This window comes from Alligator mississippiensis, chromosome 9 (assembly GCF_030867095.1).
Source record: "Alligator mississippiensis isolate rAllMis1 chromosome 9, rAllMis1, whole genome shotgun sequence".
Classification (NCBI taxonomy): domain Eukaryota; kingdom Metazoa; phylum Chordata; order Crocodylia; family Alligatoridae; genus Alligator; species Alligator mississippiensis.
In genome coordinates this window covers 37,079,594-37,097,099 of record NC_081832.1, presented here as the reverse complement: position 1 = coordinate 37,097,099, position 17,506 = coordinate 37,079,594, and the positions used below count along the sequence as shown (strand labels likewise).

The 17,506-nt window shown below is 42.0% G+C and overlaps 1 protein-coding gene across 2 annotated transcripts in view; it reads right to left on the bottom strand.

Moving 5' to 3' along the window:
- RBM39 (RNA binding motif protein 39) overlaps window positions 1–15,859 on the bottom strand; it is a 49,424-nt gene extending 33,565 nt beyond the window's left edge. The window contains exons 1-4 of one of the 2 annotated variants that reach the window (XM_019485575.2): window positions 15,560–15,859; window positions 11,958–12,020; window positions 10,089–10,138; window positions 1,816–2,010 (exon numbers count right to left, since the gene is read on the bottom strand). In XM_019485575.2, coding sequence (XP_019341120.1) covers window positions 1,816–2,010; window positions 10,089–10,138; window positions 11,958–12,008 — 296 coding nt within the window. In that variant the 5' untranslated portion in view covers window positions 12,009–12,020; window positions 15,560–15,859. The remainder of the gene's footprint in view (window positions 1–1,815; window positions 2,011–10,088; window positions 10,139–11,957; window positions 12,021–15,559) is intronic. The other variant, XM_006269145.4, reaches the window with a different exon arrangement.
- Window positions 15,860–17,506: the final 1,647 nt, after the last annotated feature.

Here is a 17,506-nt window from a genome sequence, read left to right as displayed (position 1 = left end):
AAGATCAAGTGGAGGTGCTGAGAGAATGGTCCCTGTACAGGAAGACTCCAGCAGTGTGGACAACTCTGACAGTCCATTAGTTGAACTGGGACCATGGCACAGGGTGGGATAAGACCGAGATAGGCTACTGAACTGCCCCAGATTTCAGAGCTGTGGAGTGCTTCTAACACAATTGCCTTTATGTTTCCACTGCCAAAATTCGCTCCCTGAAGTCAGGGCTCACTGCTAAAGCCAGAGACTACAAAAAATCTCAGAGATGACAGGGCACACAGTGCCTCCTCAAAGAAACACTGAACGTGGATCTGCCCCTCATGCTGGTCCCGGCACCATGGTTCATCCTAGTCCAGAAGTGAAGCTGTTGCAATAATACACTTCTCAGCGACATGCAATTCCACAAAGCAACAGATACACTTGGCATGTCCACCAGTTGCAGCCACGGCCCTATATGATGAAGGGCATGTCTGGAGAAAGCCATGTTGAAATGCTGAGATTGAAAGTGATGTGAGAGATTCATTGTTGCTGAAAATCAAGTGACAGGTCCCAACTTGCACTGTCCTTTGCCACAGGTATATAAGGAAACCAAAGGCTAATGAGAACATTGCTTTAAAATGTGCTTCTAAGGCTAAACACTAGTCTGTACAAGAAAAAAAAAAGATGCTGTATCTTGAGAGAAAGGCAACAGAGGAACTGGGGAGCTGGAAACATGCACTGTCTTGTATGTTGTTTGTGCAGAACAAGGGAGAAGCAGGGTACATGTATACTAGAGAAATACTTCTAACTGTAAAAGTCTAAGTTTGGGTGCAAGAGGGGCAGTGGCATGTGTATATGGACAAGCACTAAAGAAAACAACTTGTTAAAAATACAATACACAGCAGGAGAAAGTGTTTTGCCAGGCAAACGCTGACTGATTCAGTATTCTATTACCTCACAGCTCACTCTCTGCTCCCCACACTGCACTGCCCTGCTCCTGTGCAGTGGGTGCAGACAGCAAGAGCTGGAAGGAGAGCTCAGAGACTGCAACTGCTTTTACAGCTGGAACCATAAAGGGGAACAGCAGTAGCTCGGCAGAAGCCCAGAGGCCACAACCAAACTAACCCCTTGCAACCCCTGCTTCAGGAATTAGTTTGACAAGTACAGAAAAGCTCCTCTTTTGATGATTCCAGTAATCCTCTATGTTACAATGTGTGTTACACCAGGAAGAATTTGAGGTTTTATTGTTAAAAAAAAAACAAAAAAAACCACACACACACCTGAGCCAAACTCATTCAAAAAAACAACTTCTCACTAACTACAAATGTTCTTATTTATCATTAGTTATACCTGGCTGACAAGCAGCAACAATGATACTGTTCAAGGAGGAGTGGCCAGGGTGTAAAAGCTAAGCAACTCCCCACCCCCACAGAAAACCTCAAGTCATGATTAAGGGCATTTCTGAAATAACTATGCTCCTCCGTTCCTTGTAACAAGCCTTTTCACATTACAAGTAGTTAAAGACTTCATATGACATCTTCTCTTTAACATTCATCTGAAAACATGTTTACTTCCTGCTTTGCGCACCAGCATTATCTATGCCAGCAAAGCTCTGAGACTATACTTGATACCTGTTGCAAACCCAGCCACAATTTTTACTCATCAATTTAACTGGCATAGCTAATTTAAATTTGCTTTTTATTCTTAAATAAAGGCAAAACAGGAGGCAATAGAAATGTTTACTTTTCCTCTACATAGCATGGCTTTGAACATTTTTTTCCAAAGACTTACTCAGCACAGTGTCCGTTTAAAAACCACACTCAATTTGTACATCAAACAACTTACTATGGGCTCCTATAGCGGCCTCTAAATCTGCGATCTCTGCTTCTAGAACGGCTACGTCTGCGTTCTTTGCTTCGGCTGCGCTTCCTTTCCCGACTTCTGCTTTTTTTCCTGTCATGATCACGACTCCGTTTGCGTTCCTTACTTCTGCTCCTCTTCCTGTCATGACTCCGACTCCGACTCTTGCTCTTTTTTCGCCTGAAAAAGCCAACTCACGTTACAAATGTAAGGACACCTAAACATTGGTTTTGCAATTATACCATATAGCTTTCCTCAGCTCATTAGATTGTTTTCTCACAATGTTAATTTTACTGCAAGATTAGTGCCTGTGACATCAGCTTGCAGGAGTAATACTTCCTATATAGACATACGTTAATGACTTATTAAAAAAATGGATCAGTTATGAATCTAGTAAAAACTGAGCATAAATAGGATTTTGAATACTCCAAGGTTAAGTTACACATCTATTTGACTAGGCCTTGTAATTCTTAGAATACTAAGTAGTCAAGTACAGATTGAATGGTTGGAGATGTTTCCTCAGGCATCTATACACCAATCTGTGTGGATGCTAGGGAGGGACAGATCACTCTAGATATATCCCGTTCAATGCTCTCTCTAAGGCTAAGTACAGACAGTCAAAAGCCTGAGGCTGACTTGATTCACAGGTTAGTCTAAGCTGTAGACTGAACTGATAAGCAAGTGAAAAGACTGTCACTTTCAACTGACAGCCACATGCCTGCAGCAGGCCAGGCCAGAAGCTGGAGGGAACTAGAGCACACCTCCCTTGCTCAGTGGGAGCAGACAGCTTCGATCAAGGCTAGCCTGCCTACCATGCAAGGGGTGGCTTGTGTGGGGAGGTGCACAGCATCCACGATGCTGTGGGAATGTGAATTAACTTGAATCTGGAGGGGATCTGGGACGGAAGTTCAATAAACTAATCTAACCTAAATCAGTTAAGTCTGATACTACATCCATCCAGATTTATCTTAAACTGTTTTCAGCCATTTTGAAAGCAGTTTATGTGCATTGAACTCCTATTGTATTAAAGATATGAACTGGTTTCCAATCACTTTTACTGGTTTGTGTGTAATTTCTCTCCCTAGCTTAAAGCATCAAGTTTTGCCACTGGCAGAGACAGGACTCTAGGACAGATGATCCATGTCTGACTCAGTATGGCACTCATGTTCTTAAGTATGGTAGTGGGGCTGAAAACTTACAAGATAAAATGTTAACTAGTAAATTCAATGTAAAACATTATTGTAAAGTTTCAGAAATTTCAAGGGGACAACCATATTTTCAAAATTCACTAAAGAAACCTAGGTTTGAGTATAGAGACAGAGTTCTCAAAGTAAAAAAAGTTAGGAAAACAAGGTAGAGAGATTATATTTCCCTTCTGCAACACTGCTCAAAACAGAAAAGTGCCAACTCATTATCAGATACTATTAACTACATGATTCTCAGAAAGTTGTTTGAACTCCACAGCCAGGAACACATTAGCCACATTCTTTTCTAAGACAAGGTATTGTTGTAAACTAACTACAGACAGAGAAGAGCATTCTAACAATAAGATTACCATACATTTTAAAATTTATTTTAGTGCCTGGCTGTGCAATAAAAAAAGCAAAAAACTCCTTCAGTACAGCCTACATATTTTTTTAAACTTTCCTTGTTAAAAATCAGAATATTGTTGTTGTAGTATCATGTTAAAGAGCTTCTGGTGTACTCTGCACATTTGAAAACAGAACACTCTTTGCCTGCTTCCTGTTATATGACAGGACAGGTGAGGGAAAAAAATTCCATCAGATCATTAGCAAAGGCACAGCTCAGATCATATTTCCATGTTTCTGAATGTCTGAACAGCCATGTTGGCTACATGCTGCTATTTGAACTGGCCAGAAGGCAGCCAGCCTATACAAGCAGCAATTCATCTACTAACAGGTTTGATCACCTCCATTTATCTTTATCCCCCAACTTTTCTAGATTAATAATTTTATGTAGCACCCTATTAAATGTTCATGGGAGTTCAGAGAATAATGTACCAAATCTTTCCTCTCTCTAAAAATAAGTCACTTACTAAAGAAAAGTATTGGGTTGTATTGTCCAAGTTATATTTGGCAAACCCATGTTGCTTTTTACACAACTTCATTAACATCTCCATGTCTTTCTACTAAAAATATACATAGTTATCTATTCTTGTCAGTGTCACCCCCCTTTCTAAATATTTACACTTAACTGCTATTCTTGAGTAATATAACAATATAGCCTCCCTTAACATTACCGTATTTTCGTGCATATAGCCCACCCCCGGATATAAGCCGCACCCACGTATAACCGACAGAAAATTTTATTTTTGTAAATTAGTCCATGTATATACCACACCCACATATTCCCCGCCCCGGCGCAGCCCACCCCCAGCCCCTTCGAAAAAAATTCCGCCCATAGCCCGCACCCAGTTTTCTTGTAAAATCACGTATACCCTGTGGGATACATGCACGAAAATACGGTAGACTTGAAGTCGCATTTAACAATTTTTACAGTAACCTAGGATGGATAAGGAGACTCCCCTTCCACTGCTTTCTGATTTGAGCACAATGAATACAAAGAGTTTGCACTTCCCTCTCAGATGTCGTAATTTCTATATCCATATTGCCATCTGCCAGCTTTTGCCCAAGTTCTATGTTTATCATACTGAACACTAAGGCAAGCTATTCATCTACTTGGTTTTGGGGCTATGCCTATACTTGTAATCTCAGTCTCATTGCATAGCAACCTCTTTCTACCTTTCCTCTTTTTGCTTACCGTGAAATGTTTTTCTAACAATAAGACAAGCATCACTAAACTAGGCCTTACCCTACGCAGTTATGAAAATATGAGTTTGATCAGCAACTGCACGAGTGTACACATTTCACCTGCATCTTCCTGTACTAATATAGTGAAGCAAAATTGTTGCAACTTCAACCTATTACCTACCCCCCCCCTTAAGTTTACAACAATTTAGCTCATTTGTATCACTAGAAGATGGAAAGACTGAAGCAGTGGGGGCCAACTTCCTTGGCAGATGTGTCACAAAGGTAAGACACACCCTCTATAAATGCCACCTGCCCCATCTGCTGCTCTGCTTTCTACTCCCTGCCCCATTCATCACTGTTCCCTCCTGAACCTGCAACATCACACACAAACACACACGCATGCTGCAGGTTGAACACCCCTGAACTAGAGCATAAATTCCCGATTCCTAGTCTGAAAGGTAACTCTTCCTCCCTTTTGAAGTAGCTATAAAGTACTTCTACCAGATTGCCTTTTAGGAGTTGAATCATAGAAAGCTAGGGTTGGAAGGAACCTCAGGAGGTCATTTAGTCCAACCCCCTGCTTAAAGCAGAACCATCCCCAACTAGAACATCTCAGCCAAAGCTTTGTCTAGCCGGGTTTTGAAAGCCTCCAAGGATGGAGCTTCTACTGCCTCACTGGGTAACTTGTTCTAGTGTTTTACTACCCTTCTAGTGAGAAAATTCTTCCTAATATCAAATCTGAATTTCCCTTGCTGCAACTTGAGGCCATTGCTACTTGTTCCGTCATCTGCCACAACTAGCTCCATGCCCTTTCAAACCTCCCTTCAGGTAGCTGGAAGGCTGCTATTAAGTCTCCTGTCAGTCTCTTCTCTAGACTAAATAAGCCCAGTTTGCTCAGTCTCTCCTCATAGATCATGCACCCTAGCCCCCTCACCATTTTTGCTGCCCTCCGCTGGACTCTCTCCAATTTGTTCACATCTTTGCTGTAGTAGGGTGCCCAAAACTGAACACAGTACTACAGATGTGACCTCACCAGTGCTGAATAGAAGGCAGTAATCACTTCCCTTTACGCACTGGCAACACACCTACCAATGCCCCGGTATGCTGTTAGCCTTCTTGGCAACAAGGGCACACTGCTGGCTCATATTCAGCCTGTTGTCCACTGTAACCCCCAGGTCCTTTTCTGCAGAGCTGCTGCCCAGCCAGTCGGCCCCCAGCCTGTATTGGTGCATGGGATTGTTCCACCCTAACTGCAAAACTTTGCACTTGTCCTTGTTGAACTGATGAAATTTCTTTTGGCCCAATCATCCCATTTGTCTAGGTCACTGAATCCTAGCCCTACCATCCAGCTTTTCTGCTACTCCCTCCCAGCATGGTGTCATCTGCAAATCTGCTGAGGGTGTACTCCATCCCATCTTCTAGACACCTGATGAAGACACTGAACAAAACCAACCCCAGAACTGACTCTTGGGGCACTCTACTTGAGACCAGCTGCCCACTAGACATCAAGCCACTGACTACTACCCTCTGAGTCTGATGCTCTAGCCAGTTTTCTGTCCATCTTACAGTCCATTCATCTAGCTCATACTTCCTTAGCTTGCCTGAAAGAATGCTGTGTGAGACCCTATCAAAAGGCTTGCTAAAATCAAGGTCCAACACATCCACTGGTCTCCCTGCATTCACAGAGCCAGTCAACTAAAAGGCAGCAGTCAGGTTGGTCAGGCATGAACATTCCACTGAGTAGCACCACACTTTAATTAAGACGTGAACAAGTTAAAAAGAGCCCAGCGGGAAGCAACAAAATGACTAGATGTCTGGAAAACATGATCCATGAGGAAAATCTGGATAACTAGGATTATTTAGGTGCAAAGAGAAAATACTGGGGATTTGAAAACTTGAAAGATGGTCAAAAAGAGAAAGGAAATAGGAAATTTTCTATGCCTGCAGGGAACAGGACAAAGGGCAATGGTTTAAAACCGTATCAAGTGAAATTTAGGTTGGATATTAGGAAAAACTCACTCATGATAAGGGTAGTTAAGCATTGAAACGGGCTACCGGGGGGGGGGGGGGGGGGGGGGGGGGAAATGAACTTCCATCTTTGTAAGATTAAAAGAAGGATGAGCTCTTCCTGAGGTCTCTTCCAGCCCTACTTTTAAGATTTTATTATTTCCTGACTATTCAGGTGCTGCTGGCTTCCCAAGCAGCTCAGTCCCAGAAAAAAAAGAAGGGTCAGGCATTCTGGCTCAGGCACCTGCAGCAGCGTCCTGCAGCTAGGGAGTTAATAGAGCAGCCACACTGTTTTCCTACTCCCCACCTCCCTTTGTAGCTACCTGTGTTTTTCTTTTGAAAATACCATACCTACCAGTACTGTCAAGAAAAGAGTTTCTTCTTCATTCTGACTTAAAAAAAACCCCCAAACAAACCCCACAAAACATACCTTTTTTGGTGGCATGCAGCATATAAGAAATTATGGTATTAGGACTTTTTGAGCATACCAATCATTATAACATCTACTCTACATACTGATGTATCATCGGATCCCACGCACAGACATTCTAAAAATATAAACATAGCTACGAAGAAAGTATGGGGAAAGGACAGACATGAAACAGCCCTGCAAGGTAGAAGAAAATAGTTTTATTTCGTAACTGAAAAACAGTAGTGTACCTGCAGCTTTTTATAAAGGGAAATTCCCATAAGTTACTGGAGTGATTTATAAAGTCAGTTTGTAAACATCTTTTGGGGGATAAGGGGCATGGCAACTGCTATCTGTTAGTAACACTTGCCAAATCAAATTATTTCCTTCTTCAACAAAATAGTTAAGTCAAGGGAATGCCACGGCCATAGTATGTTTGGACTTCAGCACAGCTTTTTATGAAGATTCATATGCTATTCTCCAAAGTAAACTGAAGATGTGTAGATTATATTACATTATAGCAAGGTCCATACCTAGCTCAATAACAACAAGCAAAGAGTATTACATGTATATCAACGTCAGACTGGCAGGTGGTTTCAATGGAGTTTTACACAGATGTGTCCTGAATCCAATGTTATTTATCATGTTCATTAATGATCCAGATATCAAAATAAAAAGCTTCCCAATGAAAATTGAAGATAACATGAAAATATTTTGGAGTATAGAAGACTTCAAAAGCATACTAGGAGACTGAAAAGCTGAGCTAGAGATAACAGAATGGAGCTGAACACTGACAAATATAAAAAGCAACGCTGAGAAAATAATCAAAAGTACAAACACAGAAAGAGATAACATGATGGGCAGTTGTGTTGCTGAGAAGGATCTGGGGGTTTTGATGGATCACAGACTCAGTGAATCATCATTATGAATGCAGTCACAGAAAAAGCAAATGCAATTATATGATGCAAACAGATTTATTAGTTATAAGACGCTGGAGGAGACAGTGCCATTCTAGTAGGACTTAAGGAGGACCATACTGCAGCAGACCCAGTATCCTGTGGCAGAAGTGGATGCTAGAGGGAAAGCTTTGAACAGGGTACATCTGGAGTGATTTATCCCCTCCCCGCTCAATACCTTCTCTGGCATCCAACATTATTTATTTGTTTAAGGACGCCAGAGGAAACCTCTCCAACCATTCTATTCAATAGCCATTAACAGATCTATCACTTATTAATTTATCCAGTCCCTTGCTGAACCAGGCTATGCTATCTGCCTCCAACATCTCCTGTGGCAATGAATTCCACAAGTCAACTACTATGCATTGATCAGACCTCAGCTATAGTATTATGTACAGTTCTAGGTTTCAATTTAAGAAGGATAGGGAAGAGCTGGAGAAGATCCAAAGGCAGGTGACAAAAAAAAGTTGAGAGAATGATTAGCTCGGGAGAACACAATAACAATTCTCAAATATTTGAGGGGATGGGAAAAAGAAGGAAAACAACTGTTCTTCCTTGCTGGAGAGCAGAACATAAACTAGTGATTTTAAAACTCCAGAAAAAAAATTCAATCTCATGCAAAAATTCCTTGCTGTTGGAACAGTAAGGTCATAGGATGGACTGCCTCGGTAAGTTGTATACTCTCCTTCATTAGAAATTTTCAAGAGGCTAGACAGGTATTGAACAGGGAAGATTTAGGAATAGCATTCCTGTATTCACGAAGGGGGCTGGGACCCTTGAGGCCCTATGATTCTATGAACATACTATTGTTCTGGGTAGTAATTCACAGTGATACTAGTGCATACCAGTATTTTAGGCCGCAGAGTGTTCTGAAAATACAGTATTGTATCCAGCTGCTTAAAGAAGCCCAGTCATTCCTGACCCTTTAAAGAGGGATTCTCTCACTGAAGAGAAGTCCCTAACAAAGCAGGTCATTCAGGTGCAATAGCAATATAAGCTACTAATCAGTGGGCACATCTACCCAAGATGCTACTGTGCAGTCATTACTGCAAATTAATTTAGTACTTTTATTAGCAAATACTAAATAAATGCTCAGTAACTAGTTACTGAGCAGTAGTGCCAGTGAACCTCTTTTAGGTGATGCTACTGTGCAATAACGTATTAGCACTGTCCATGCTGTGATGCGCTACTGTGCAGTACGCATCTCACGTAGATGTGCCCAGTCTAACACAAACAGAACAAAGGGGACAAAATCCTCTTGAATGAAATATATTTTTCCAAAAGCACTCATTTTTAACCAATTATTTTTAACTAAGAGAAATAATTTATTCAAACTCCACTAACATAAGGACTAAGTTACCAAGATCAATCAAGCATACTAACCCAGCAATGATCATAGTTAACTTCATTCAACTTTTTTTTTTTTTTTTTTTTTTTTTTTTTTTTTTTTTTTTTTTTAAAGCCAGGGACTTAATCTTTTTGCATCCTCGGTCCTCAAAAATCTGAGGAACTTAATCCCAAAATAGCATAAACAAACAATCCTGGAGGACCAGTGTCATTTTTAACCCTTAATTTCTTCTCAATTGTTTGGGACCATCATTTGTACACATTTTTAGAAGTTCTATTCACCAAGATGAGAACAGATACAAACTGTATTATACTGCTGTTAGGAAAACAAACTAAACGTTTTTACAACTTTGATATCTGTAACATGGAGGTACTTGTCTGAAGAGAAACATTTTCATATCTGCCAATGGAATGAATGGGAAAGTGAAACTAAAGGCTTCATCTGGGGCAACATGTACCATTGCAGTTGCCCACATGTGACTAGGCTATACATTTGAATGCATAACAGGCTCAGTTCCCATTCACAAAGAGGTAATTCTGCTGCTTTTACAGGCTGTATTCTGTGTACACAGTTCTGTAATACTGGAACCAATCGACTTGCCATGGGGGTTAATGTATTAATGGGGGGGGAGGGGAGGGGTAATATCCCAAACATCCATTTAATTTTCTTGGAACACAGTATACACAATAGAAAATAAAAACAATAAAAGCAACGCTAGTCACTGTTCTTAAATACACTCAAGTGTTAATGAACAGAAAACCACTTACTTTTTGCTGCGTTCTTCATGGCCATTGGCACTGCTCAACTTGTTCTCATCCTAAGCAGGGTTGATAGAAGAACATCGTGAGGACGAAGCGGAAACATTGCAAGTGGTCAAAGGGTAATGGGAATAGGAATAAGAAAATACAAAACAAAAATTTTAATACTAAATTACTTGTTTATAGATTTATATGGAAAGCTATAAAACATTTAGGTAGGCATGTTTAACCACTTTGCTGCTTACATTTAAATCATACATTTATAAGAAATAATTAAACTGTTTAAAAATATATTAAGTTGATGTACTTCCTTACATGTAGTTAATTATCTTGTAGAGTTCAGCATTCAAGTGGTTAAATATTATTTCTATAAAATGTAAGAGGAAGTTTCAGATTTATGCATTTTGTGCCTTTTGATCAATACCAAGGCTATATCTCTGCCTAAGCCCCAAGTGGCCAAGCTAGCAGCCAGCCACTAGCGATTTCCTGTGACCGATGCCATTCCCGAGATCTTCGCTCATTTTCGTTGGAGGGTTGTTAGAGCTTGATGCCACATCTGTCACACATCTCGCCCTGAAGCAAACAGGGATTCACACTGCTTTAGTAACGTCGACTCCCAAGAAAGTCATCAATAATCCACCAGTCCAGCCTAAACATTCCCTATTTCCATACCTGTTTACATGGAAAATATCCATGTTAAACTAGGACACAAGAATCTTAACATTACAATATTACAACTCTCTCTCCAAGATTTATATAACTGCTAATTTTACATAAAAATAAATATACAGCATTAAAAAAAAAACAAAAAAAAAAACAAAAAAAAATAAACAAACTTACAAATAGCCATCCAAAATTGTTACCACATGATTGTGATAAATACTCCAGAATTTACAGTAGGTATTATATATAAATGTTATGTATGATTTACAGTTTAATCACACAAGTTACGCCATGAATACAACTATTTAAACTTCATACACATTTCTTGTGAAACCAGTGCTAATGCATGCATAATGTTAACACTTTCACCACCGTTTGGTGAAAAAAACCAAAAAAAAAAAAAAGAAAATAGAAAAAAAGACAGTATACATTTGCTGCCTGTTTAAGTCAGAAACTAAGTACAGCACTATTCTAGCCATTCATAAGTTTAGCAGAATTTTGGGTCAAAATTGGCAATTCCTAATTGAACAACTAGGACAGAAGAATACAACAGCAATTTATTGAATGACACTGCAGACTGTGATACTGTCTTTTACTTGCTAAGTCTGTAACTATTCAGGGATCCAAGAATTCACTCAGCAATTGATTTCGACCTGTCCTGCTAAGATTAACCATCACCAGTGTCCTGAATAAAAAAAACAGTCACACTCCTCTTGCACTGAGCAGACAGTTTAATGATTTACTTGCCATGGACTGGTGAAACGGTTATTCTTGGAACCCTGCTGTTTTCCCAAACCACTGCATTCACCTTGTTGCTATACCAAACTGGAGCTGGCAATTTTAGGAGTATTTTTTTTTTTAATTTTTTTACCTAGGGGACCACGGTACAGCGATACGTCACTCAATTACTACCTTATGATTGACAGTTCACACTGGAATCAAAGGTGAATTCATGGGAGTAGAGGTGAGATATCGTTAGGCAAGTCTACAAAGAGAGATAGATGGGCATTTATTCATCACGCTGAAGTGAAACTACTGCACAATATAATTACATTTACAGTTTATATTTACTTGCAAGTTACATGTAATGCATCTCCAATAAGATAAATCATGAGGGCTCCAGGGATGTTAGTTTACAGTTCAGCAGTAGTTTCATGAATAATGCTAAATTAAGGTAAAAAAAATTGCAAGACCTCACTGGCACATTTTTCTCACCTTCTTGTAAGGAGCTTCAAGCATTGCTTCAATATCAATATCATCAGCCATTTTTCAGGACACCTGAAACAAAGAGCAACATCACATCAGACATGTACTCTATCCCATACAAATAGAACTGCTATAGTATAAAGTAAGTTTTGATAATACAGCTAGTGATGGGATCTCCCAAGTTTCAAAAAATGATATAACAAAGTGAGAAATATCCAACAGAAAAGAACTGGGCATGAATAAAAAGTCCAAGTGTAATCTGCATACTGAGACAGTAAAAATGATATAGGCACCAGCCAGTCTTGGCTTTGAACACAAGATATACAATTAAGTTAACCATCATAAAGCAAAAGCTTCCATGTTTACTACCTGCTTCTTATTAAAATGCAATATGAAAGATCTGTTTGCATTAGTTAGGATTCAGAAAAGGGTTTGACAACAGCCATCCAAAGAAACCCATGTAACTGAGAAGGCAATTTCTGGCAAAGTGGGAATTAGCATTTGTAAAATCTAAAGTTTTTCTAGGACTAAGAAGAGTCATAATGGTCAGGGGTTGTACCAGATGGCCCTTGTGGTCCCTTCCAATCCTACAATTCTATTAACTAATTTGACTTTCTGCAGAGCACCAGTAATAACTAGTTTTATCTAGAACATACTAGACACATTTTCTCTTGATTAAAAAGTTGAAATCAATTTCTCTTGATTAAAAACATCAAGTTCCCCGAGAAGGGAGAAGAGCCCTAACCCGCTTCACTTCGTTGCAGTTGGAGCTGGGCCAGGCAGCACGCACACACCTTCCCCAGCTCCCCTACCTTCCTGCTGGCACTGTAGCTATGCAGTCCTGGCACCACAGCCACTGGACTGGCATGGGACAGGGTGTGATGCAGCACACTGAGTAGCTGCCCTGCCCTGTCCTGCCTGCCTCCTGTGAGGAGCTGCTGCTGTTGCGGCACTGCTAGTCTGTGCAGGCTGTAGGGGGTGCTCAGCTTTGGGTAGCCACTTGCAACTTTCCTGGTACAGCAGGCAGGATGGCTACTTGATGTGCTACATTGTGCCCCGTCCTGAGGAGGGGGGGGGGGGGGGGGGGGGGGGGGGGGACAGGAGTCTGCATGCTGCACAGACCAACCCCAGCTACAGCAGAGCAGAGCTGGGCACAGCCCTGCCTCCTCTGGCTTGCAGCAGCTGGTAGACCAGATAGGTTTAATTGCTGCCCCCACCCTTAACAGCTTACCAAAATTCCTTTTGTGGCCCTCCAGCCTAAATAATTGCCTTCTAGTAGTTACCAAGTTAAAGAATGATCTTGATTTGAGTTCCTCATTTTTAGTTTTTCAGCCGACAGCCACTAAATCTTGCTAGCTCATTATATTAATGTCCCTTTACTATCCAACTCCTTCTACTCATGTAGATACTTGCAGATTAAGTAAGTCACTTCTTAATCTTTTGTTCACTAAAATAGACATTTTAATTCCTTAAAGCTCTTGCAGAAAAGCATGTTTCATTCCTTATTTGATAATTTTTGAACTGTCAAGGTCAGAAAGGATACAATACAATGCTTCATTATATACAGAAGTAAAACTATTTGTGTATTCCAATATAATATCCTACTTGGATCCAGGGATAGTATTAGTTCAGTGGTTTTCAACCTTTTCTCATTTGTGGACCCCTAATTTTTTCTCAGCTGGATGCATGGAACCCTTTGAATTGTAAGTGTGGTTATTCACATACTTCTGATTGATCACAAACCCTTAGACACAGACTGCAGACCCCAGGTTGAAAACTACTGCACTGTTAGTGCATTGTTTGCAGCACTTCAAAGGTGAAACTCATGCTGCATCAGATCTCCAGCACACCTCCACTTAAATCATTGCCATACCCTGCTTTCTGGGATACAATCCCTCTACTACCTTACAGGAAATACCATGTTCTCCATTTCTAACTATAGGGCTTTGTATTTAGCTGTGTTAAAATAAAGTTCATTTATACGCAACTTTTAAAACTACTCAGCCCCTGTAATTCAGCCTCATTACACCTTTATCGATGCTTTTCAGACAAATTTTATTAGCACTGATGAAGACAGAGTAACACTGAGTTAACAGATTCCTGTTGGACCGTACTAGCACCTCATCTGATGAGACACTCATTAACAAACACACACAAGTATGGAGTCCAAATACTATAACCTTAATTATGTATAATGTGATATTTTTGTATGCGATGTGGAACTAGGTCAAATACTACAGGTATCTAGCATATAAAACCATTACCTTTGTAACCAAATTCGCAACAGAAAACACCCAGTACTTTTTAAACAGTTATTTTCTATAAAGTTAGTATTCACCAATTTAAAAATGATATAAAAGCATTAAAAACTAGACAACTTCTATGAAAGGTAGAGAAAGACTCGTGACAAATCATTAAACAGATCAAACAAGATTAGGGGAAAGAGAAAACTTGACACTCCTGATATCTCTAAAAATAAAATCTAGGCATAAAAAGCCTTCTAAAAAAAAACAAAACAAAAAAAACCACTCAGGTCCCTGAGGCAAAATATTGCAAAGGATGTAAAAACCAGGCATTTTTTTTAACCTGGAATTCTCCCCTTTTTCTCTGTTTTTTACTGCCTTATGATGCATAGAGAAGTCTTAAGAAGCCATTGCCTCCTTATTTTTCCCCTTAAATTCCATATAGGCTAACTTTCTTTTCCTTTGGTTTTGCTGGAAGACTCCTGGGAGGTCTCAGGAGTTTACTGTAAGCCGTAACATCTGCAGTGAAAGGGAAAGAATATTGAATTTTTTTCAGTAGGCACATTCCCACCATAAAAATGGCTTTTTTATTATCAGCTACAAGACTAACAAATAAGACCGCTTACATGCGTTTGTGTGTTAAGAAATTGAAATGTAGAACAGTTAACCCTCAAGCTGCTGACAGGCGAGAACCATCGCCGTACCTGCACCTAGGATTCTGTCCCAGTGCAAACTACTACGTTTTAGCTCTCCCAGTGCTATGAACCCCGTTTCCTTTCCTCCGTGCTTTCGTCAGGAAGTCTGAGGAGCTAACGAAGACCAGTGTTTCCAGCCAAATGATAAAGCACCTTCCCTCGCATCCAGGCTTGCTCTTGGCTCATGCCACCAACAGAACCCCAACGTTTAGGCCACCAGTCTTTCAGCCTCCCTGGAACCTTGTTTTTTGCACTAAGTCAGCAAGATTTTTAAAACACCTTCCCTAGATTTAATTCCTCAAGAGACGTGCACAGAGTAGGGGCCCTGGCCACGCTCAGCAGCGTCATCACGGGGGAGCTTAAGGAGGGACAAGCAAATCGCCAGGGGCACTTATATCGTAGGCCCGGCCCAGCCGCTACACAACTGTTGCAGGCGAATTTTCAAGCCAAACCCTGCAACGCGGAGAGGCCGGACACAGCCCCATGGCGGGGAGCAGAGGCCTGTGGCATGGAGGCCGAGCGGGCGTCGCTGGCGGGGGAACGACCGAGCCCAGGCGCAGGCCCCAAGGGGCGGCCAGGCCTCTCCGGAGACTTGTGCCTCTCGCTGGGCCGAACGGAAGGGATGCGCGGGGCCCGCTGCTGGGCGCGGGTCGGGCGCAGCCCGCACGGTTACCTGCGCTCGGGCGGCGGCTCCTCCTGCTCAGGTGCCCGGCCGGCGGCGGCTCCCGGCTCCGGCGTCCACTGCGCGCAGGAGGACACAGGCCGGGGCGCGCGAGTCCCTGCCGAGGCGGGTCGGAGGGGCGGTCTGATTCCGTCGGCTCCGGGGCTTGGCCGCGGCCGGGAGGAACTCAGACGTCGGAGGCTGCTGCGAGCCCGGGCACGAACGAGACCTCCGCCACTAGCTGCTCCCTGAAATGGCGCCCGCTGCTTCTCGCTGCTCAGGAGGTCCGCGCACTGGCACGGGGACACCTAGCGTTCTCCGCACGGGCTCTCGCGAGACCGGGGCCGAACAAGGCTGAGCTCGCCACAGCCTCCCATTCTCGCGAGACAGCGTTCCCGGAACTAGCCACCAGCTCACGCGCGACAGTAAACAACTGGCTGCCTACGCTCACTTCCGGTGTCGCGGCTTCGCGTTCTCGCGAGAATGTACCGGTGGTGCGAGAACGTGGGGAGGTTGAAGATGAAATCTGGAAATTTAAAGGCAACGGCGGCCACTGAATCCTGGGAGGTCTTAGGGCTTCCCTTATCATTTCTCGGCCTCTGCCGAGACCTCAGTATGCAGCTCGCGCCTCTCTGCCCCGGTTAGTCCTTCAGGCGTGCCCTGTCCCTCTCTGCCGCTTCCCAGGGCTGTGATTTAAAGAAAGAGGAGCACAGAACCAGGCCCCCGGGGCCAGTAAGTGTGGTCTCCGCTTCGCAGGCAGCCCCTGACCCAAAGGCTTCCCGAGTCACCAAAGAGAAATAAAAAAAAAAATAAAAATCTAAATTTAAAAAGTGACGGTACCAGGATACAACGTTTCTCACCCAGTCAAATACTTCACAGCCCTGACAGTGTAACATTTTATGTATCTTTTAAACCTTATTAAGTCACCAGTCAAAGCCCTCAGAAAACAAACCAGAAACAGACCAAGCCCAGAAATGCTAGATAGCTGCCAGGAATATCTAGCTCCTGCTGCAGGCCAAAGCAGGGGAGAGGAACAGCTGGGTAATATGTGCTCAGGTGATCCTAGGTAAAGGCTTATGCCCACCTTACAGAGGAAGGCAAAACAACCAGTGTGCACCAATCTGACTTCGTGAGGTTTGACCTAGAAACTACTATGCAAAGTCTAAGCAAAAGTGAATGTTATGTGACGAATGCCCATCTGCAATGATAAGGAAGAGACAGTCTTAGATAAAGGGGGCTTGAAAACAAAGGCAGAATCAGAGTACTAGGCCAAAGAGCTCATTAAAATACTAAAAATCACACCCCTAGGTGGGCAAAAGATATGCTAATGAAACATGTATGTATGTTAATGAGATACATAGCTAAAACACAGGTATAGAGACATGCTCAGTAAAGAACTCCTTGCGTCACTCCTTTATAGCCAATTAGCAAACAAGGATGCTTATGAAGGTTTAAAAACTCCTGTATAAAAGGGCTTAGTTTTTGAAATCTAGGGTGCTTGTTCTGTGAAATTATTCCGCTTGCACCTTTTATTGCTAGCAATAAATCTTCTTTATACTTTCACCCCGGTATCTCTATTGGCCTTTGCATACCGGGCACGAACCCAGACTTGAGCTGGGGCCTAACAACTTCAGAGATATATTTTCTTTTCTGATCCCAGATTTGGTGATCAGTAGGGCTCCAAGTAATTTCTAATACAAGCAGGAGCATCAGCTCAGTCAAAGAAGCACCCATCTTTAACTGCCAAACAGGAAAGTGGAACCCCCCCCAGAAGACAATAGCAATTATGGGGGGGTTCCTTCCTGGCCCCAACTGGAACTAGCAAAGCCTCGAAGCGTGGGTATACCAGATATCTTCCTCACTACATTGTATTAGCAAACATTCAGAGTCAGCTTTATGAATATACATATTTATTGGGAAGTGAACTATTGCTGGTATCAGAACTGTATAACAAAGAAA